General features: G+C 43.5%; 1 protein-coding gene across 3 annotated transcripts in view; it reads right to left on the reverse strand.

The window, feature by feature from the left end:
• The window catches only part of celsr2 (cadherin, EGF LAG seven-pass G-type receptor 2), a 47,237-nt gene that overhangs the window by 11,838 nt on the left and 10,859 nt on the right, over window positions 1–24,540 (reverse strand). For all 3 annotated transcript variants that reach the window (XR_007964164.1, XM_052076622.1, XM_052076621.1), the window contains exons 2-11: window positions 17,719–18,423; window positions 12,101–12,323; window positions 9,022–9,137; window positions 8,733–8,821; window positions 3,038–3,195; window positions 2,526–2,689; window positions 2,139–2,264; window positions 1,303–1,469; window positions 685–864; window positions 489–602 (exon numbers count right to left, since the gene is read on the reverse strand). Coding sequence is in view for 2 of the 3 variants with exons in the window: in XM_052076622.1 (XP_051932582.1) it covers window positions 489–602; window positions 685–864; window positions 1,303–1,469; window positions 2,139–2,264; window positions 2,526–2,689; window positions 3,038–3,195; window positions 8,733–8,821; window positions 9,022–9,137; window positions 12,101–12,323; window positions 17,719–18,423 (2,042 nt within the window). In the remaining variant the exon portion in view is untranslated. The remainder of the gene's footprint in view (window positions 1–488; window positions 603–684; window positions 865–1,302; window positions 1,470–2,138; window positions 2,265–2,525; window positions 2,690–3,037; window positions 3,196–8,732; window positions 8,822–9,021; window positions 9,138–12,100; window positions 12,324–17,718; window positions 18,424–24,540) is intronic.

Raw genomic sequence — 24,540 nt, forward strand, 5'->3', positions numbered from 1 at the left:
TACAAATCTATCTTATTACATTTTTAATGATCAGCAGTAGAACATGGCTTGGTTTCGCCAAAATCAACTATTTTGGTCCCCCCAAAAATGCGGAAAATAAGCTTTGTAAAAATATATTTGATGCTCAACAGTGACTTTGATGCTAAATATTTGTTATTTATTGCTTGCCCGATGCCTCAGTCCTTTTATTCAACCAAATACTAACAATGACAATGAAAATGTGAGTTTGATGGCAAAATAATGTATTTACAAATCATCACCAACAGTAGTAGTAGTATTTAATCGTGTGTACATGTGTGTATGTATAGATAGATTTATGTATGTCATCGTTCCTACTTTGACACGTCATAGGCGCTTCAAGAGGGACACATAGCAGGAAAAGGACATTCAGCAGACAAGGGGCTTCCGCAAACCATTCCCACATGGTTGTAATTGGTACATACATTTGATCTGGAAGGGTGTGTGTCGCGTTTAGAGAGGGCTCTCACTTGTATGCAACCACGGAAGCCATGCCGAATTTTCCCATCAGGCATCATTAAACCTCCAACACTCACAGCCTTCAGTTTGGACTCCTGCAACTCCCCATCCACCTGCATACTGGCCTGAAACAAACAAGAAGACATTCAGTGCGGGAGTACTGACCTAACAAAATGGTCATGAATACATAATGCCATGTTTTCTCACCAGGTAGAGTCCGTGGTCTACTGACAGAACAGCTTTATGATGGCCCGCCGGCCCGCCCAAACTGCTGATATCCAGTTGCAAATGATGCCAGTCGCCGTCGTTTACCAGCACCTCCTCCACTCGGGACAGCGTGGAGTCCTCCCCCCTGTGCAGTCCCATCAGCACACTCCCGCCACGCAGCTGCAAAGGCAGAAAGGTGAAGAAAAGGACAGAGGCGGCAGGCAGTGGAGTGAATCAATAACAGATGAGCACAGAGCAGGAGAATATTAAGTAAAAGCACAAAAGCATTTGGAAAGTTAGCAGACAGCAGGAAATGTCAATTTGCCGCCGTTTGCCACTGTAATGAAGAGAAATGGCCATTTTCAGACCCTTTTCGAATACATTCAATATAAAATGAGGAGCTGGGATTAAATGTGTGGCGTCTGAAAAGACATCTAAATACGTCTTTGGGAATGAGTTAAAACACCAAGATTGTATGCCATTCGAGGACCCCGAGGAATAAATTACATTTCTGTGTATTGCGACACGTGAGCAGAAAATTTGCATCTGATGCAACGGGCGGCAAAGAAGAGCACTTCGGTTTGTGTTTCAAGTGCTGAAAGCCAAGACCGATCTCACCTGCAGCGTGAGATTGTGCCGCAGTCCGGAAGAGATGTGCAGAAGCATGGCGCCGGCTTGACGGGTGCGCAGCATCAGCTCCACGTGCCATGGCACGGAGGTCGCCGTCGCCAGGTTGTTCCATTGCAACAGGCTGTTGCCCAGGAAACGCTGCGGGTTGGCCATCACTGTAGAGAACATATCGGCTTGATGTTGGGTGGAATTTCCAAAGATGTAAAAAAAACATGTGATGGTTGAACAGTCATCATGCACGATGTCAGAAAATCTCAGGGAGGCACGGCGCCCTGGTGGAGAGGACGTTTGCCTCTCGGGGTTCGAATTTTGGCGCTCGTCCTCAAAGCGCAATTCATGGCAGGTTGACTAAACTGAAAAAAAAAATGGGCGTGTTGAATTTATTCAGTTTTATTTCATCAACTAGTTGTACAAAATAAAATCATCTGGATGCTGGTAATTTTTTTGCAAATTGTAATTAGGGCTCTAGTTTCACAGACAGATGCTCATGCCATCAGTGTAAAAACGTAATAACGTAAAAACGACATAATGTATCTTCAATTTCATGCCTTGGAAAAACTCGTTTTGTGTGTTTGAGAATTGGGCAACTTGCACTGATCCAGGATGGCCGTACTGGCGGACCGAGGGCATTTTCTTTGACACGCCCCCGGCGCAGCTGACAATATGGCGAGAGAAAGTAGACTAGACGTCAGACCTGCTAAAAGCGGGTCTAAGTTGTGGCGCAGGTGATGTCACACGATATTGGCGCCACTGATTCTGCGCATTGGTTCTGCGCTTCGCTGATATGTGCTGTGGATGTCATTGAACTTCATTGCCTGCCTCACCTCTTTCACAATTTCTTCCCCCGAATCCGAGCGGGCAGTTGCAGCTCAAGGAGCCCCACAGGTTGACACAGGTGCCTCCATTCAGACACGGGTTGTTGGTGCAGAAGTGTCTTTTGGCGGAACATCCTGGCAATAAAAGCATAAAATAAAAAAAGATTCATATTCACTTCTGGTGTGTTCCTACTTCATTATTTCATCACAGCAGCAAAGAAGTGAAGGTAGCAGACTGTTGCAGTCATTTTCTCCTGATACGTCTTCCCTGCTGTGCTCATTATAATCAGTGCTTGCTCTATCTCACTTGGCAGCTCTCACGCACACACTGACTACCACACTGAACCAAACCAAATCCGTCGGAGCTTTTGAGTGTCGAATGTTGTCGCCGCTTACCGGGCAGCGTGCCGTTGTTAGCGATGTAGCCGGCCATGTCGACGCGTTGCTTGTCTACACGCAGATTCTTCATGCAGCCCACGAATTGGTGATTTCGGACAGGAAAGTCTTCTGGGAGTTTGGGGACCCCTCCGAGGAGCAGCGGGCCGGTCAGGTCCAGTGATCTGACGGCACACAACACATGAACATTTGATACATTGCAGTTCTGCTTCAAAAGATATCATCGGCACTCATTAAAGGAGAAATGCATTTAAAAAAAATCATGACAGAAATAGTGCGCAGTGTTGCTATTAGTGCCTGCAGATAAAACCAGCAAAGTAGTAAACATCGTGGAAAAATGTAACACCCAGGAGGTGTGGAACTTCATTTCAGGAGTTTACTCCTAATGAGCACACTGCAAAGAAAGTCATGTGCTAAATTATGGAAGTGAATAACAAAAGTCGTGTGAGGATGCCGCTGCAAGAACTTTATTTACAACACCACTGCAGGAAATTGTTTTTATTTATTCTCACTTTTTGCTCCCAGATTGGCTTCCCTGTGCGGAGCAAGTGTAGTTTCCAATCACGTGACCGAATCGCAGAGCCACGGGGTTGTCGCAGTTGTCCACAGTCACCACCACCACCTTCTGGTCGGAGGGACCCTGCGGCAAGCCGGCCTGGTTTACAATGGGCTGTGAGAAAAACAGAAAACCAAAAAACAATCTCAAGATATTTTAGGTGAAGATTTGATTGATGTCCTTGACAAGCCTCGTTGCCTTGGAACGTCAATGCCAAAATATTAGGTACACTCCCATAATTAAAGATTTTGAAGTTGAATTGAAGTCTAATGTCAAAGGGGGGGGAAAAGAGAGAATTACACATTTGAAATATCCACATAACTTGAGCATTAAGTCCTACCTTAAATGTTGACATATATGTTAAATGCCATAGACAGGCTAATGAATAGCCTAATGAATTAATATTATTGCTGCGGTTACGAGGTCACTTTAGAGTAGTTGCAGGTCTTTTGTGTCTGCATGACAGTATTATTCTGCCCCCCAGAGGCAATGTCATTTACAACAGAAGGTGACACAATAGACTAATTGTTTATTCTTTATAGAATTCTTTACAAAATATGATAGAGAGCTATTTTCCTTGTTTAAAAACCACGTTCCAAAATGTTTTTTAGGGAGACGAGAACAGATTAATGGCATTTCCATTCATTTCAAAAGGGAACGATTTTTTGAGATTCGTACAAGAGTTTTGAGTTACCTGTCCTCTGATATTTGAAATATTTTGGTGACCTTTTCAGGTACACAAGACTGCCGAATCATATGAGCAGTCATCAGTCCAATTCAAACACCAATAATACTGTAATCATATTTTAAAGGTTTATTTTAAGCACATTAACAATTGTGTACAGTACTTTCTAATATCTGTGGCTACTTTCTGATTTGTTCTTTGTTCATGCAAAACTTTGTGTCCGTTCAACCTAGTGGAAAATAGCTTGTTCAGATTGACAGATTAAAGTATAAATGGAAGCACAAGTAGACTCACACGGCTATTTAAAGACACTGCAGAATTTGGGGTTACGAAGCAATCCTAAATAGCAGTGGCGTTAAGAAAATATTGTATTGTTCTGCCGCATTGTGGCAAAGATTATTTTGTAAATCAGCAGCGATTCCAGCCAGTGCAAAGCTGCACACAGCTTTTTGAGGCCGCTTAGACGACGGCACAGCTTTGAAACTGGGAAAGATCAGCCACATGATCTTTTGCCTTGAGCCTTTTTCGGCTTGTCGCTCTGCTCCCAAAAATCTGCTTATCCCAGCTGCTGTTGTGCGTTTCGATAATTCATACAACGGCTAACGGCAGCGTATGGCGAGATCACGCGCACACGCACAAATGGCCGACCCTCAGCAGGACATTATCCCTGTCAACAAAGGGTAGTCTTCATTGTCTGAGAAGGCAATTGTGGGGAGGCGGAGTTTATGGACAAAAAAAAAAAGCAAGAGGGTGGAGGGGGTGTGGTCTGCGGGGGCCGACAATGACGATCCTATCAATTAAGGTCACAAACTCTTTTCAAACTGGGCAGTTTCTCTGAGGTCACGCCAAGCTCATTTTAACTCTAAGCATGGGTTCAAGCTGCTGCTGCAAACATTGAGCAAAGAAACGACAAAGCCCGCCTAATATCCCCCCCCCCCCCACCCCCACGGGCGCAGCTGACCGACCGGTCGGTCCGCAGGAGTGTACGTGGCGCTGCGTTGTCAGCTGGTCAGACAGGATTTAGCAGGACTTAGCCCATCTCATACGCAGAGATGAGACGTCCAAGTGGTTTGAATTCGCTCGGTACTGGCAGCTTGTGAATGGATGCAATTGTCTTGTTATGATTGTCTTACTGGAAACAAAATAGACCGACTTCATCATTCAGTGGCTTCTCTAGAATACGAGCTAACATCTCGCTATTTGCTGGTGTCTCATGTTTGGCCAAGGTATATAAGTACTTCTTCAAATTTTTTGAGATGGTCTGCCTTTTTGGACATTTCTTTAATTTCACAAAACAAGGGATCCTCACAAATCGGTTTATGAACAAGGTTCCTGTGCAAATGAATAAATACATTAAAAAATAAAAAAAAACTATGCTCCCCCATACCGATGATCAAGTTATTTTACAACATTAAAACATTTTTTTTTCAAAATTCTTGTCCTTGAGCTTTATGTTCCATTTGTAATTTTATCAAGCTGCTTTTTATTTCTTTACTTGGCTTTGCTTTTTAATGTCTTAAATTCTCGTGTGGCGTGTGTTTTTTTATTTCTTTACTTTTATTCATATATATTTTTTACAATTATTTCATATGTCAATGTTGTACTTTTATTTATGTGAAACAAATATGTGTATGAGATTCGCTATATAAATGAAGCTGCTTTTCCTTCCCAGAACTTCTTGCATGTGAACAAGACATAATAACCCAATACCGTGCTGCCATATTAATAAAATAGCCTCATACTCAATTTGCGTGTTTAAAGAGCTGTTTAGTGCATGACAAAAGCCACAGAGGAAGGCCAGAGCCAAGATTTAAAAACCCAGAGCCGCAGAACATTGAGGTTGACATGCTAACCATTATCCACTGCGCTAGCACATGAATAACATGAGTTCTGTATTACAAAACTAATGCTTTTTGCACGAGGTTGGTTTCATAAGCTGTAGGATGTAGCAAATAAGTTTAGCTTGACTGTGGTGGTGGTCCACGCTGTATTGTGTGTGATGATAATAGTTGTTGTAATTTGGAGTGATGAAGTATTCGTATTCAGAGCTGTTTTTAATGTTGCCCCTTTTATGCCGCTAAATACCGCATCCAAAACATTCCATTGTCTGCGCGGGCTTTGTGCGTGTCCCACTGCTATTTTCTTTCTTCCGTCAAAATGTTAAGCATGTGTTTGCCAATGTGTTACATGTGTGTAAATTGTATCATTGGGCAAAATTTCTGAAACAAACAAACAAAATGTGTTCAAGACCGAGTATTGTGACTTCAGAGATTTCTGTTGGAAAATATGTTTGAATAGAACACTAGTCAAGAGCAAATTTTAATCTGAGGTGTGTACGTATTCATATAGAAAAGTGTTTCTTCACATTCACTTGTTATCCGGTGCAATTATGACATAGCTAGCTAGCTAGCTAGCGATGCCTTTGGATGCCTATTCTTTGTGGAATGAATGCAGCTTACGGGGACGTCAAAAACCACATGTACAGTAATATATGGCCTGCCGTTTCTTGTTTCAGATACATTAACGCTTTTGATGAAAGACTTGTTTTCTCATGCGTGGAATCAAGGACATACAGTATATCCATCCATTTTCTCTAGTGGTTGTCCTCATGAGGATCACCCATGCACTGAGGCCCATTTCAGCTGACTTTGGGCGGATATGAGAATAATACGGTGACTGTTTTAAGTAATACCACTTTTACAATGTCAGTCAAAATGAAGCATCATTCTCTTTGGGAAAGAGGATGTATTTTTTTTAGATACATTATCTTTTGTGTGGGAAGTCATTGGACTGTGCTAATGGCTAGTGGGTCTGTTTCACTTCCAAAATGTCAAACATTGAGTCCTTTCAAGTCAAAGCCATTCATCCTGAGCTTGTTAAGTCAACTGGTTCTTTATTTTTTTTTCGGCAGCCCAGGCCAGTGCGTTACAAATTTGTCGATGATGAAAAAGGCAAACAAGCCGTTTGAATCGGTCAGTGATCAAATCATCCGACATGCTCTTTTTTTTTTTGTCATCCACGGTGTTACCCTCACCCCACCCTCCCGTCTCTTGTGAAAGGTCCGGAACAGGCAGCGCTCCAGATTGGACGCTCCCTCGCTGACCTCTGCTGTCATCAGTCACGGCTGTTGACTCGCCAATAATGACTGACTGTCAGGATGACATTCGGCCACACAAAGGCCCGTCCTGTCAGCACTGATTGGAATGTACATATTTGCTCAAGTCTGACACTGGCTGCCGATGGCAGGAGCATTATGGGAATATGAGTTAATTGACCAAAAAAAAAAAAAAAAGGAGGGTAGAGGAGGTGAGCAAAAGGAGCATGAGAGAAGTCACACGCGCATATGTGATCCAAGATTGACTGGAAAAACCATAGCAACAAGAGAGCTAGCCCCTGAAGCGCAGTGTCGCCGTTCAAAGCCCAAGTCAATACTTCTCATCGCTTTTCTTCCGCTGCTCTCCTGCTCTCCCGAGAACACAGAGTGAGGAACCTTCCCCGGGGCCGCATCATTCACTGCCCATGGGCCCAAAGGAAGCAGAACCACTCACAAAGGCTGAGGTCATTGCCATTCTCCACAGCCCTCGCTGCCATGAAAGCCACATTTCAATCTCAAACGCAGCCCGCCCCGACACTCGGGCCCCACCCCCTGCTGATAGGGACGGGTCACCGTGGGGTACCTCCAGTGGGAGGAGCCACGCTTATACCTCAGCCAGACGCCGGGCGAGGGAGTGTGAAGGTGAAGCTATTTGGTGATGTTTAGTTGTGCGTAAGTCAGGGAATCAATCTTCATTTTTCTTCTCCATAAAACATGATGGGAAATGATTAATACTTTGCAGGAACAGTTAAGAGACATTTGCTTTTCTCCTCCGAATGCAGGAAGCAAGATCCAATAATTCAGTTATCCTCAATTACCGTGCTTCGTAACGTTAACGTGGGCTTAAAGTGAATTCATTCAGTACTGGCCAATTCTGGACCAAGTCTGAAAAGACGTTTAAAAACGTCTTTGGGAGTGAATGAGTTAATCAGGTGAGCCGTAGGGAATATCTATATTAATTAATCAAATAATGTCTTTTTTCATCTATCTATGACATCAACAGAGAGTGACAGAACAGAACAATTAAAATGTCTTGTTTTTTTGAAAATATTTCACTTATGACATGAGCAAATGCTATTAGGCTCACGATAATTTCTTCCGCCTTCACTTCCAGTGTGTCGAATGTTGAGACGTCCCAAAACTTGTTACCATACAGCGTTACAGACTTTTACAAAAAGATTATATAAGGACATGGGAATGCTGATATGCTGTAACAATTTTAAGCTTTTGTAACGAGTGGACTAAAGAGTCCATAATGGGTTGCTGGCAAAAGGACAAACTTTCCCACCCCCTTCATCACTTTTGTGGGCACAGCCATGCTATCATGGACATTGAATAGAAAATGTAAACTGCCGGGTGTGTGTGAGGGCGGGGGAGGGCATCTTTATAATGCAAAGTGGCTTCCTCAATGGCCTAAAATGTGACATTCCGTCTGGGACAGTGCAGACAGACAACAGGTCCGTACATTCCTCACTGATTGAGATGTTGACTCGTTGGGATGGAGAAGTGCGCTAGTCACAACATCTTCAATCTGAGCGGGTCTGTAAAAATAATACCCCCCACCCCCCACAATTAAACCAATTAAATCCCTTGGCAGCTTTCCAGATTAGCATCATGTAAGCAGCCATTGTTTGGTGATGCTGACGGGACGGACCAACGGAGTCGCTTCACTCCCACTGTACTTGTTCGAGCATCTTACTGGCAGGGCTTGCCACTTTCTTTTATGGAACGTTTCACGGAATCAGACCCCTCTGACGGACATTTTGATAAACCGGGATTTGTTTACTTTGGTCCGTGTTCCGTCTTATGTTTTTGTCAGCTCTGCGTCGTGACATAACTAAAAGGAGCGAAGTCAGACAAATCAGACCATACCTTGTTGTAGTAGTGGACCTCCACCACATGCCACTGACCGTCGCTCACGCCGCCAACAATAAAAGGTGAGACGGTGGTCTTGGTTTCACCTGTGGAAAAAAAAGATGAATAATTCACACTCACAAAAACTTGGGGATATTCAGATCGTTGTAAATGTTTCTTAAAAGGTCCAATTAAGTTCACCTGTCAAGGTTCAAGTTAGTTTCATCCTGAAACTATCACTAAAAGTCCAGTAATTCAAACATTTTGTGAACAGCGTAAAAGTTCTTGCAGAAGAATGGAGTGTTACCTGCAGAAAAGGTGACTTGAATCTGTTCATTGATGATTTCCATGGCAATGAAGTCGTGTTTCTCATTGAAGCGGCCGTTGTACACCAATAAACCGTTGGGCTCTTTCGTGGCAAATCTAAGCACCACAAAAATAAATACAATTTTAAAAAACTGAATTTCTAGGACATCAAAGTCTTACAGTTGCTCACAAGTGTTCATTGGCGTGATTGAAGTCATCTTTTATTCTCCATTTTAAAATTCCACACCACAGCTTACTACAATCACGATCAGAATACTTGCAAGTTCTGCCCCTTCCCCTCTCGCGTGATGCTAATCAAGATTGGGGCTTAATAGAGATGATGGGGTGCATTCCAAATAACTGATAACAAGTGACGAGATTAATGAAGAGCACATTGCGAGCGGGAAAATCTTACAGCAGAGATCTCGCCCAAGACACATAAAGGAAGTGTGCCATGAATAACGATTGGCGCATTAAATAAAACAGAGGTAAGAAAATCTAGGCCGACGTCAAAGGAGCTGAGTGGGTTGGACGTGGGGGTGGGGGGCATCATTAGCGCACGGAGGGAGAAGCAGGAAGGAGGAAGTCAGTTTCAGCAAATTATTGAGCAGATGTTTGCATCTAGAGCACTCAGACGGTACATCTAGAACATGGGTGTCAAACTCAAGGCCCCGGGGGCCAGATCCAAGCCGCCACCTCATTTTATGTGGCCCTCCAAAGCAAATTATGTGCATCAACTACACGTTCAAAATTGCAAATAGTCTTTACTTTTAAAAGCATTGAGATGGGAAGCATTTTTTTCTCCTTACCAATCCCCCTTTGAAAATAGATTCTTTATTATTTGAACTAACAGTTGCCATTGTCCTGTGATTTTAAAAGTCGTTTTTCCAATTTGTTGTGTTTATGTAATCTGAGGCGATCGTACATTTGTTTGGGTTCAAAGACATAATGGCCCTCAGAAAACTGAATTGCAATGCGGCCCACGACAAAAATGAGTGTGACACCCCCCGAGCTGGAACGAAGGCGTGAAGGTCAAACAAACTTGACAACATCAAATTCAACGATTCAAGGGTAAATTTATGCTGATTGATATTAGCTATTACCTATTTTAAAATTGGCAAACCCCGCCGTAAAGGCAAAAAAAGAAATAAATAAAACGGGCAGCACGTCTTGAGTTAGGGTTGGCGGCGGTTTGGCGTTTTGCTCAAAGACGACTTTCGCATTCTGATCCCTAGTGCGGCTCTCGTCGTCTTCTGCAGACGTCTTTCGCAACTCGGCGCTCAAACGACACGAGCAGCTGCCTACCCCCTCTTGTACTGTAGCCCGATCGCCGCCAGCCCAGCATGTATGTGATGCTAATGGCGCAGCGTTGTTTAAGGGGAGAGGAGCCGCGGGGGCACGACAATGTCGGCCTGCTTATACAGAAAAGCTCAATCATAACCTTGGAGGAGAGAGGATGGCGATGAAAACGACAGTGGGCAGAATTCAAAAATCGCTCCCTAATAAAATCACAAAAAGCCATCTAAAATAATATTTGCATTCTCTCACTCGGCAAACCTTTCTTCGTCTTTGTCGTATCAATTTAAAAGGCTCCACTACCTTGACCCCCCCCCACCGACCCCCAAGGGCCCTCGGAACTATGAAAGTAATCAGCTGGAAGTAACCACGCACATCACTTTGTGTCGCATTAGGCACTCATCAGTTAAAAAAAACAACCAGTCTGCCCTTATGTGGGGAACCATGTCACGCGATGCCAACATGCTACAATGCAGATGACGTGTGCGCTGAGGAAGAATAAAGAAGGAACCTTTACTCATTGGGGCATGTGTACTGTACGTAATACTAAACTGCGCTGTAGACGACACTGTATGTGAACATTCCACAAACACTGGTTGGATTGTTTTGAAATAACTGTGCTAATAAAGATTACTACTGGCTTTATTTTAAGACATGTTGCCATTGTTGTATAATTCTTATCAATATGTACAAACGTTATTTTGCGCATTGGAGTAGTGGCTAGCACTACTTGTTCTCCTGCAATCGCCTAAGGCTCGGAGTATCGGCACCTTTGACGTCGCTACTTCTGTGACCTGCCACTGAAAAGTAGAGCACTTTGCAAACTGGTCAGGGCAGTTCTCCATCGAAAAAAAAAAAAAAAAAAAAAAAGACGGTCATCTGAGCCGGGCTTAAAGGAGTGTCGGGCCCAGAAGAATCACAAGGGGGATATCATTTTCAACTAGGGACATTGTCGGGCAGGTGAAGCGGTGATGTAAGCATAGTAGTTGTCACATTCCGTCTGATGCCATCTGAGATACTTGGCGACATCTGTTGCGTTTGGCTTTTATCGCCCATTCCATTGATGAAAGAATGGAATTTTCTGCTCATCAACTGTCAACTTTCGAGGCAAAAAAAATAAAATAATTGCTATCAACTCTAGATACTGCATTAAATGTCACGTCTACATTGATTGCAGGATCTCGCCTCCACAAAAACACACTTTTCTCTTTTGCCACTAGCCATAAAATCAAGTCCGTAGATGTCATGAGCTCGATCGGTTCGCCGCGGCTCCGGATTTATTTTTAGCTAGAATGTGACACTGCAGCGGCTCCACAGAAAAGGCCTGATGTTCAATGATATCCTGAGAGGTGTGTGGAGGTGGATGAGCACTGAGTCACACTGCGCAGAGAGCAATGGAGGTGATACAGACAGTACAAGTGATATAGAGTAGATGATACAGGTAATGCGGTTGAGATGTGGAACAGGAGTTTTGCAGGTGATGATGATATAATTAATATTCACAACCAGTCACAAACGACTGAAGTGTACTTAACAAATGTACTGGACTGGATTGAGAAAACGTTCAAGCCGCTGTCGCATTATTTACAGTTTTTAACATTTAATTCAGTGATTCTTTCTAATACCACTAGGGGGTGCACCACAAATAAAGCCGTGTTGCATCTGAGTCCCCTTCCAACTACCGGTGAAATTTCTACAGCAAGCCCCCCTCCAATTGGGTCATGTGACAGTCACATGGGGCAAATCAGGTGCTATCAATACGTGATGCGAATAACGCAGCTTACGTGAGCGAAACGGTGAAATGGAAGCGTTGGCGGAGACCCTTAAAGGTGAGGAAGGAGTTTGGGGGGAAGTTGCGGGTGGTCATCTCGCAGTAAGGCTTCTCGTAGCCGCCCGACGGACATTCGCACTTGAACCCGCCCACCAGGAGGTTCACGCACACGCCGGCGTTCTTGCAGACTCCTGCAGCACAGCGGCCGGAGCGTGACGACAGCTCACAACGCTCACCTGAGACAAAGAGAAAATGAACTAATCAGAACAGACAATATGTATTTCCCAAATGTGTTAGATGATCATATTATTGATACAGCGCCTAAACGTGTGCGTATTAATTCATTCAATCCCAGCCATTTTTACTGGAGCAACCCCTTCAATCCCAGTGTTTTACTGGATTTTGACTGATCTTGCAAGGCCCACAACATATTTGGTTCGAATGCTATATAAACATGGAGCCTACCAAAATAAAATGGACTCTCTTCTTTCAGCAGAATTTTTTTTTGTTTGTTTCTATCTTTTTCCATTCGTCAGCAAGCGGCATTGCAAAATGGCTAAGTTTCATGGAAATGGCGATTCCTGGGCAAAAAAAGGAAAAAAAAGAGCTTTTTGTAAAAGCATGCATTTCAATCACGTGAGGCACCACTGCCACCTACTGGTCACTTTTTTACATGCTTTACAATGCAAACGGCTTATTCTCATTCAGATTGCATCAGACCCTCCTCCTCTCTATGACCCCCCCCAAAAAAAGATTTAGACGTACAAGTACGTCCTTGGTAGGCAGGGAGTAATTTTAAAAAGACGTACAAGTACGTCTTGTGGAACGAAAGAATTAATCATCAGCATGTCTTCTGTGCTTATTTCCCGACATTTTCCACTGAGCTTTCAATCAAGCGTCGCAGTTCCCTTTACCTGCGCTGGTATGTGCATCAAAGTTGGAGAGTTGTGCAGCAAGTGAAACACTGGCTGCCCACATCTTCAACATACAGTCGCCTTTCATTTGGGATCATAAATCATGCTCCACTAAAAGTTTGCTTAAGAGCTGCAGGGATGTGCGGCCAAGTCAGTCGGGGGGTAAATCCGCACAACGCTGAAAGAGACCGAAATATTCTACTCTGGCTTCAAACAACTGCTTCCCTTTAATCAATCTATGATCAAAACCGTTTATATTCGCTAGGGTTGCAGGTGAGTCGAAGCTCCTGATGGGATGTCTACACTCTTCCAAGCATCCCCGCGCTGCTAAGCTGCCGCACTGACGTTGCCAGTTGAGTGCGACACCAGGGTGCAGAGCTCAGCGTGACAAATGCTTCCAGACCCCCCCCCAATCTCCTGATTAATAATTCAAACAAGTCACTACAAGCAGGGACCGTGTGTGAGCGTTAGCTGCCGGCATAAATCATTAAGGCGGCAAATTGCGCCCTTTAATGTTTACTTCATGCCTGCATAAATGATCAATGCAATTGGAATATGAGTTTCTGTTAAATTATGTATTTAAAAAACGTCATTTTGTTATTCCCCCAACGCCTCACAAAGTCACAAACATTGACAAACGGGAGTCAGTCGTTAAGCAGAATAAATTCAAGGGCAGCAGAAAATATGAGACAACTCTGAGGTGGTGCCCTGCCCCCCGCAAAGAAAATGCAGAGGACTTGCTTGGTTCAAAATGGTAAAATACTCGACTTGACTACGGACTTGGTATTGCTGAGAATCAGACTCACTACTTTTTGAAAAAAAAAAAAAAAAAAAAAAAACATGCAGGCTGATGCGCTTCCTTCTGCACTTATCGTGACAGCTTTAACATGTTTCGACTGAAAAGCAACCAGACTTGAGGCAACAAAATATCGGATGGCTCCTGCGTAGTGAAAAAAATGACGTTTTGTCCAAGAAAGTGAATAGATTTGTTCTCGTTAGTTCCAACACTTAAAATTGGTTCTCAATATGAAAAATATCGGCTGCTTTGCGGACAAACCAACAGAATGGATTTGTGACAATTTTTTAAATTGACCATATTTGGACATGTGGTTTTTAAAACCACCTCCTGAAGCATTCGGATTATGACTTGCCACAACAAAGTCACAATTCGACTCGAGTGGCTTGATTTTTGCCAGTTATTTTTGAACTTGCTTGAAAATCGAAGCTTCCAACTCGAGACTTGATTTCTAACTTGCATATGTGTGACATAATCTCACCTCTGGTAAAACGTTACCAGGCTTGCCTTAATGTGATAAAAGACGCGCCAGAGGAGATTTCCTCAGGGACGTAAACGCGAGTGGGGCGTCGTCAGGTTGCGAGGTAGCAGGAGCACCGATGACCCTCTCCAAGAAGCACCGAGCTCAACTTTTAATTACTACACACTTGAGCGCTACAATGAGGTCAGTGTGAGGATGCGCAGATCCTGATTGGGACATGATCGCTATGAGGCACCTTTGACCCTCCTGCGAACAAGCAGTAATGTGCAATCTGTGAAAATCTGTGACGTAGAAAGTCAGCATAAGGGAAAAAATAATTATAATGTGAATTTTGCTTGTATCTTCTAATGAACCATCTGGAATTATCAGACAGGATGAAACACGTTTTTGTAATCTTCTCTCAGAGATACACTGAAGTGGTTGTTATTGTTTGGCAGCAGTGCCGTCTGCATTTGAAAACAAGATTTGTTCCGAAACGCATTCATAGCTGAAAAATGAATTTTGGGAAAGTATGAATGCAAGCTGCATGACAAGCACAAAGCAGGGTGCCAGAACGCTGTGAGGAAAGCGGGGAGAGGGGGGTTGAGGGGGCGGGGGGTGTTCTCTCCCAACTCACTGTGTTCTTGTCGGTTCACTCGGTTGCATGATCGTGATTCAAATGAAGACTTTTCACGATTGCAAATTCACACTTGCCTCTCTGCAAGTTTTTGAATGCTGTTGTCACTTGTTCCCAACAAGCACGCTGACTTCTCACGAGTATCTTTTTTTTTTTTTGTGGAATACATTTACACTTTTGCAGACCTCAGCAAAACACATCACTTCAGAGCTGCGGGTATTGAATGATTTTAGAACTGATTATGCAGTCAATCATGTCAACCAATAAAATGAATTTAAAAAAAACACGTATACCCTCTTGAAATGTTTCATTTCAAATGACTAGCTAATAATCTTTGGCTATTGACAAATCACACAAACAATTTTAATCACCTCTATGTTGCACTGAATTTTTACACCAATGCAAAATACAGTCCAGAATCTGAATCAGAATCAATTCAATTCAATCACACCAATAACACCACAACTTCATTTTCTTTTTAAATGCTGCATTTTTAGCATCGAATCTTATTGACTTTTGAAGTTGTCATTTCAACAGTCACGTGATTGGAGTTGCTTTTATTTTTATCATGCAAGGTGATTAATCATCTCATCGGCAACTACGAAACACCTCAAAGGATGAATATCTTTCACTGAAAATCTGTCCTTCTGAAGAGTGTTTAAAATGATGGTGACATTTTCATTTTCTTCTCTGTTTTTCTCCCCCCCCCCCCCCCACCCATCACTACCATCTGGCAAACGCCTACGGTCCAACAGATCCAAACCACACACACGCATTCACACATCCATGCACCCACCACCAACACTGAACTATTCCTCAGATTGTTCATCCAGTTTTAATTGCAGCACTTAGCCATGTGAACCACACAATGTGAGCGCTTTGATCAACACAACGTTGGGAGAGGAGAAAAAAACAAAATAACGCATCAAATAAAACCTGCATGAGTGACTGTGACAGAATGACAGATTCAGAGCCCCTCCTTCAACACCCCCCACCCCACTAACTGTTGAAAACACCCGACTGCTGCTTCCAGGAGAAAGGAGTGAAAATCCACCCATTTTCACCCACTCACATGACAATTCCCATTGAAAGCGCCCGCAGTTCAGCTCTGACACCCACAACCGTGCACGAGAAGATTTAAGTGCCACTCAACCTGGTGATGGGGCCCACATATTCGGACACTATTTCAGGTGGTGCTATAAAATGCAGCGCCTGAAATAAAACGTTGGAATGTTGAAATAATGGAATGGCGTGTTCTTGCAAAGAGGTGCGGGGGACTGGTGGGCAGGAAATATGTTAAGAATATCAGTCAATCGCAGTCAGGTTTCGTTCATGGGACAAATGTTTGACGCATTTCAGTCTGTTCTGCTGTTCTGGTTAGCAACAGGGTTCACTCTGGACTCTTCAATGTCGGGGAGTGAGCAATAGAGTCGATCATCGAGTCCAAACTTTTTTTCACCCATGGCAACATAGAGAAAAAATGAAAGGAGGAGGTAGGCCACTTCACCTCGCGTTTATGAACCACACCAAAAACCACTTCAACATGTCCAGATATAGTTCAACGTATGCTAAGCAGCTCAGCGTGTTAAAAAAAAAATCTCAGTCCATGTTATGTCTACCCAAAATTTGTGGAAATTTGCTTCAAACAGACAACGCACCTAAGAGACTCTTTGAAACAAGGGGCTGTATTTCCATGACCGGAGTATATCTGTGGCGTCGCTCAACTCTGCACAAAGGTGGCGGATCTGAGAGAAGTGGAACTGTGACGCTGTGGGAGTGGTCAGAGACAATTTCAATAAAAGAGGATTATCTTATTAATTGTGGTGCGCTAGTCACTCCATGACAGTCCCGACATGATCTGAACACACATCTACGCCGTGAAGTGAGCAAATGGAAACCCCCGCTGATGATCGTGCTCTCATATGGAAATCAGGATCCGACGACAGTGGTGTCCTGTCACAGATAAGCTGTCTATGAAAATACAGCCCAGCGTGTCAATTACTGTGAAGATAACTATTTGAGGAATACATCAATAATATACCGATAGTCTGAATCAAAAAAAATATTTTATTATATATAGTTGTGAATAACGTACTTAATATTGGTAGACGGAACATTTACAATTTGGAATTCAAATCCGAAATAACAAATAAACAAAGCCTTTAGGTACTTAAGAGTAATTAACATGCTGCTCCAAAACTTAAATCTGTTTTTCCCCTACTTTACCTTCCAATAAATAGGATGGGACGTAATCGCCATGATATTCATGCTATATTGATTACCATATTTTATTTCGTGCGTCTCTATTTTTGCAAAATGAATATGAATGAGCCACTTTTAACCCAGTTTCAGAATGTCAGCGTTTTTGGACTGAATATTCATGCGGCAGTTCTGCTGCCGACAGTCCCGCTCCTGCATTATCACTGAAAATGGAAGCTTGTGTCGCAACAGACTGCATGCGGCATGTCGTATGTTTCTTTTGTGTGTCACCGCAATGCATTCATCAGCAAGGACATATTGCTGTCAAATCAATGTAGAGTTTCTGCCGCATCTCAGGATGAACATTCAGGTGTGGGAGGTGCCTTTGCAGGTGAACTCTCTGCCTATTCATAGACAGGCTGATACATAAGTTGCATCAGGAAAAAAACAACAACAAAATAGCCGAACAGTGTTACAAGCCAACAACGCGCTTTCTAAAAGTCCGCTAAATCGCGAGTGGGTTTGGAATGCGCCCCCAGTGATACACGAGAATTCTATTTCAAATTTCTATTTCACTAAAGCCACTTCCTGGTTGACAGAGAGCTGTGTGAGTGAGGCCTCTCACCTGTGTAGTCGTCCATGCACTCGCAGGTGAAGCCTCCCTCTCTGCTGCGACACACACCGTGAACGCCACAGGGTTTGGAGTAGCACAAGTCGATCTCGGTCTCGCAGTAGTCTCCCGTGAAACCGGCGGGACAGCGGCAGCGCAGGCCGGCGATGGGGTGGATGGGCCTGAACAGGATGGTGTCGGATGCCACGAAGGGGGCCAGGCTGTCGAACTTGAGCACGGACACGCACTTCATATAGTTCTCACAGGGCTCGCGCAGGCAAATGTTGTCATCGAAAGGCAAAACTTCCTGGGAGGAGATCTGAGCCAGAAGACTGCGGTTCAGGTACAGCCTCTCATGGAGCTCCTCGGAGCCGAAAAACTCAGAGCCTCCGCCTTCGGCCCCTCTCCCGGTACCGTCTTCCCCGCGCTCGCCGAGCCCCGGAAGACGCTGGGCGGCGTCGCCTGGCACGGCCACGGACAGGCTGACGTTGAGGATGCGGGCGCTGACGTCGGTGTCGTCCTGAATGTTAAAGATGACAACGTCTTCGGGGGCTGCGGAGAGTACGCGGGCCACACCGTCCAGAAACTGAGTAAGCAGCAGGGAGAGGAAGTGCTCCTGAGAGGTGTTGGCGAGCCTCAGTGTGATGCTGTTGGACAACATCTCATCTGTGATGATTGTGACCTGAAGAAGGCACTGGGCTGACACAGAGTGTACGCCATCTACACAAACACACAAAGGAACACGATGTGTTTGTTAGTGAATATGTCCCAACTGAAAAATCAAGTCTCATGCTGAGTCAAAAGCCAAGAAAAAAAAAACACAGCACAATCTGTCCTCCCTGAAGTTGGGGTCTTGTGTAGTGCGCAAACCAAAAAGAACGTTTGCTTGCTTCAAACCATTTATTGACGCACCCAGTTGAAGTTTACAACAACCTTAACACAAATAAAAACAGAACTACACATTATATATTGAAGCAAACACACAGCTTTGTTTTGGAGAAATCAGCTTAGCGCTAGCTTAGCGCTAGCTTAGCGCTAGTTTAGCGCTAGCACAAAATGAAGAACACAGTAAAATGTCTGACGAATAGCATCGATGTCACAGGACAACATGTAACGATTTGAGTGAATCTTATATCCCATCTTCAATGAAATGTTTTTTTTAACAATATTTGATTAAAACAAAATATAATTATCATCATAATTACAAGACAATGACACTATCAAGGATTGGTGCTTCATATCGGCAAGCACTCAATGGAACATACTTGTACGCGTACTGAAAAAGGTGCAAGCACCGCATCTCTACCAAGTGAACAAATTTAGAAATGACGAAGCTTTTGAATCTTGGATGAAATGAAGTTGAAGAAAGTGTTTTCCAGGATCAAAGCGCACATGTGGCCCCCCCCCCCCTCCACCCTGTCATTTCCAAGAGTTGGCCATTAAACAGCACAAAATAACCAGGCACCATTTTTGACCTACTGTGTGATGAAATTCAAGTTTTCAAAACAATAATGCGGATTAACGCTACCTCATGTTCACTCATGCAAATGAAGCCAAACCAGAGTTCACTTGCAAACAAACGAGACCAACTCTTAAGTAGCACGTTTCGAGTGATATTGTTCACACTTGACCGAATGAACCGCACCGTTGAAGCGATTGCGCTGAAGCCCCGAGCGCACCTGCCAAGTGTGAACACTGCCTACAATAGGACGACGCTTCTATGAAACACTTTCCTCAAATTCTCAATTCAAAAGAAGAATTAATCTCCCGCTATGCGTTCAACAAATGATAATAACGTACGCCAGGCCCAAGAAAAAACAAGCTTATGTTTCCTTTCATTACATCCCAACTCCTAATCAAGAATTTTACGCTTGCATTGAGTGTAAAATTCCTCATTTCTTTGTCCGGAAGCAGAAATGCTTCTTCATTTTACATGCCAAGTCTCCAAGTTCAACAGTTGAAGCGTTTCTCAGCCCCGGTTAATCACTTGTCTTGTCTCCTCTTGTTCCCATACCACATCGTGTAAACGTTCACCATCAATAACTCCAATTGTTTGCATTTCACCGCTGGTGTGCAGTATTTCCAACTCCGTCGTTTACAAAAGTGTAACGTTTGCGATCAGCCACAAAGGTACGTTTGATTTATATCCACCTTCAGCTTGTGTTTTTAATTTTTATTTATTTGCATCACTCGAATGAATTTTGAGAAACAGTGTGGAAAGATGATATAATCCGGTTTTTGGTGTATGATGATGACATGATTTTGGGGTAGTGTTGTGTTGATGTCGCCAGATGTTGATATTTTACTTCATAAAAAGAGGTCGTTTTGGACTGTATTGTTCAAGTTAATATTGATGAAATTTCACAATAGGCCCTACCTCAGGTCCACTGGCAAAAAACACAAAACCAGTTCAATCAACTCAAACGTGTGGTGAAAAAGGGCCCACCGCCTTCCCCACTCCCAAACAATCAATGGGCCGCCTTGTTTGAGGAGCTTGGACGCCGGCCAGACGGGAGAACCTGTGCGCACAACTCGCGCAAACAAACAGAAAACTTCCCAAAGTTACCAGATCACCATCTGGCATCGGGCGAGTTGAAAAGGTGGGATGGCAGGCGGGAGGGAGAGGGAGGACGAAGAGGGCGAGGAGGAAGAGGGGGCAGGAGGGGGTTCTCAAAGAGGAAGCAAAACAGAAGCATGTTCGACACGGTTCTAATCCCTCTGTTTTCAGTCAAGAGCCTCCGACACAGCAATAATACATGGCCCAAGTGGAGGAAGTACAGAAACAAGCGGGACTAATTCACACCGTACTGTCAACACACTCGCTCGTGCACACACTCGCACACACACACCTGTGCACATGAGACAAATGCTTGCACATAAAGAAGAACAAATACTGTATAGTGAAACTCCTCTACAATGAAACCTACATGGACGAAAATATCCCCCTTAGTGTGGAAAAATCTTAATGCATTAACAACATTCTCACTGTCTTGCCCCCCTATACAACGAAAAAAAACCCCTGTTGCGTTACACGAAATCTTTTTCTCTGCTCTTTCCTCACAACGAGATTCACTACAATGAAGTCTAATCCACATACTGTATCAATACTGCACGGCACATGGAACACATCACAAAATAAATAAACAAATAAATAAATAAAATCGACTAATGTTAAATTGGCAGCTACTTTGCTCATTATGGCCGCGTTTCTGCAATGACAGTATCGCCCGATAAACAGCTCTCAGTAAAGAAGGGCTTTTAAAGGGGTCGCCCGAGTATGAGGACAGACATGGCCTTAATTATGCCCTCTGCCAACGCGCATTCTTGGATGGAGGACTCGGGCACAGCTCCAGGCGTGGATGCAACGCTGGGAAAGTGAGCACGAGGAGAATCTTCTCTGAAAGGAAGCAGACCATCCTTCAAATGGGTCATTCTCCATGGAAGGATTCTCCGCGCAGGAAGAGGGAGGGGGAAGCAGGGCCTTTTTGGGCCAAATGAGGGACATTTAGATCCCAGACCTGGAGTGTGACGCTGCTTTCACTTTGGACCTTTGTGGGCTTCTGGGAGCCTCTCGGCTACAAAGTGGCACAAGGGAAAAGATGAAACGCACAGTGTGATTTTGGGACGGCCCACGGCAGTACACGGAACCAAGTGTGTGCATACGTGTGTTCATGCACACATCGAAATATGTCAGCGGGTGTGGTTATTTGACATTCAAGTTGTGGAAAAGACAAAGCCGCCTGTTGTTTATGGAGTTATTGACCGAATTATACGATTTGATTGTGATGTCAAATCACAGATTTTCCTTGTTGCTGACTGTAAATGTCTCATTGAGAAGAAAAATTAAAGTTCCGGTCAGATGGGCCATGATTTGAGTTCTTTGAAAAGCAGTCTTTATGTTGACATCTATAATTACAGAGGACAACGTATTTTCATTGCAGCATTGCTAAATCAACAAATGTTATGTTTACACAGTAGTATATGAATACATATATCCTTGCGGGTAATACTAGATTTAAGTCTTCAGGAGGGCTTAATGGTCATGATAATTGCCTGCTGAGGGACAGGCAGTGAGAGAGCGAGAGAGAGAAATCGGGGAGACCAGCCTAATTAGTCCACAAAATTACCGTCCAGTGTCCCAGCGGATTCCCAGAAAATGTCAACCAAGTCATGGTGGATGAAGAGCAGAAAGGCACTGTGACCAAATGGCGGCGGAAAGAGACATCAGCAACCACCATGCATCGTAGTTACTCACAGGCATCTTTAAAAAGCCCCCCTCTCAAAGAAGATGTCAATGATTGAAAGCTTGACTCTATATTAGTTTTTCGCGGATGGTTGTATTCATGGAAATGATAGACATACACTCACGTTACAGATACAAATTGTGTGTATGTATGTGTATATATATAAATTTTTAGAACAATTTTTATACATTTGCAATTCACAAAAAAATGTTCCGATACCACAACATCGATATCATGTTAGGACAATAACTGGACCAGACCCGCTTTCAAAATCTATTTTCTTCCATTTCTACTGCTTCGGACACTGCAAGTGAGTGGTTTGAGTGTGAAACTCTTTTGGCAATTGTCCTACGTCCAAATAAGATATCCGTGGCCAACACAGCAATCAAACACACAACAGTGTCGACCTGAGAGAACAGTCCCTTTGGGGCCATTTTGATTTCTTTAACAACCAACTTTTTGAAGCGGCCTCTAATGCGATACATGTATTACTTAGTGGGAGTTCTCTGTGTCCTGTTACTGACACAACGTTACTTAACGGGCAGTACACATGTGATGTTTTTATGGCTTCTTTGTGAGTAGTGCTTAGAGGTGCTGGGGCTTGTCAGCAAATGGCCAGCTGAAATTCCAACTGTAAATCTGGTCAAGTGTTGTTGCTTTACACTAGGCAGCACACCTGTTTAGAGATCCAGATGAGGGTTCCATATTTTCCATGGGGCCATCACGCAGTTAACATAGTTTGACAATTTTAACTTTTATTTCGTTTTCGTGACTTGATTCCCACGAAGTAACAGTGTGAATATGAGCGTGAGTGTTGTCTGTCTCCATATATGTTCCGTTCCCTATCCAGAGTATCTTGCCATGTTTGCCTGATGTCAGGCCTACACTTCAGCTCACCACGATCCTTGCACAAGCAGCAGCGGCTGCTAACCAGAGAGCCTGCAGCAGTGCGACCGAGTTAATCCCAGAGCAGCAGCAGCCGGCGAGCGGATGTTCAATTAAAAACAAAGAGCAGGAGAGAACATTTCTGACCTGAACTATCGCTAATGAGGACAGATGTAGGTTAAAGATCAAACGAGTGGAAGATTTTCAAGAGGTCTGTGTCTCGTTGTCAAGCTGTCTTCAGAAGAAACTGAAGGGCTGTTTTCATTTGACAGTACCAACTTGCTTAATCGCAATTGAGTGTTTTTTTTTTTTGTTTGGCCATGTTAAAAACTGTAAAATATAGCACATCTGTGTCAGGATAAAAACAATGGTGGAACACAGCTCTTTCGTCATGAGTACATTTCTTACACTGCTACTGGATTCAGCAGTCACAACACCAAAGACTTATTTCAGATCACATATCACTGTCAAAATTATGTCACCAAATAATGGCCTGGCATGCATATTACAGATGTATTGACTGTTTTGACATGACCCATATGGTGAAACTGTTTACATGTAGACCTACTCTCGTATTCCCTGGCTAAAGTGTATTTGTTATTATTATCATTCAAACAAATGGGCCACAACTAACACATTAAAAAAAAGACATTACTGATGGACTTGTTAAATTACAAGTTCAAAAAGCAAAACTTAGACTGGAAGAGACGTTTCCCTCGAGTATAGTTTAGCAAAGGGATTGGTGCGGGAAAGAAATGTTTGATATTGCAATGCATCCAAAGGGGTTAGAAATAACATAGGTGCTAATGATGAAAAGATTTGTCAACAACTGAGCCAAAGCAGCACTTTTGTTAGAAGTTGTTGTTGGCCAGCAGCCACTCACAAGTTGATCTGTGCACAAACAGCTCAGGTGAAACGAAAAAAGCTTTTATCCCCACGAGAGGGAGCAGACAGACAGAATGCTCCGACTCCCACGCAGCAGATTTGCTGTTGTCTCTATCTGAGCGATGTTAAAGCTGCTAAATAATTTGCCATTAAAACTGAATACGTATTCTCTCTGACCGGCCTTGTTTTTGTTTTTATCCGCAGACAAATAAAACCTCTGTCGATTGATTTTAAAAAAGCCAAAGATCAGCAATAACAACAAAGACAGCAACGAAAGGCGAATCAATACTGACACAAGCTTGTGCAGCGCAATGTCAACGCAAGGATTTCAACCCTGAGGAGTCAAAGCCCAACGTGCAAACCCCCGCCTGAGCTGACTGCTTTTGTCCATTCGTACTCATCTGTGGCGCCTTCCAGTTTATCCCCTGATGAGCACTGACCACTTTCCTGCCGCATTGTAAAAAAAAAAAATACCAGACTCAAAAAATTGCCACGCCCCTTCTAGCTTGGCGGAATGTGACCTCTCGCAATCAGAACATTTGCATATCAAACAAAACTGCTGTCAGCGCAATAGTGACAAGACATTCGCATGCAGAGATGTGACCGAGCATGGTGCAATTCGTTTCAACCGATGGTCACTTGATAATTTCAAAATTTGACAGAGGCGAAGATAATACATTTCAGAGTTGTCCGATCAACTGGGCCATTGTGCAGAATTGATCGCTGATTAACTGAGTTTTGAAGCAATTCAGGATGAAATTGTTTGCTGTCTAACGAGTAGTCCGAAGGAATGCCTGGATCGCACAACTTTCAGAATGAGTAC

The sequence above is a fragment of the Hippocampus zosterae genome, chromosome 9 (genome assembly GCF_025434085.1).
Source record: "Hippocampus zosterae strain Florida chromosome 9, ASM2543408v3, whole genome shotgun sequence".
Classification (NCBI taxonomy): domain Eukaryota; kingdom Metazoa; phylum Chordata; class Actinopteri; order Syngnathiformes; family Syngnathidae; genus Hippocampus; species Hippocampus zosterae.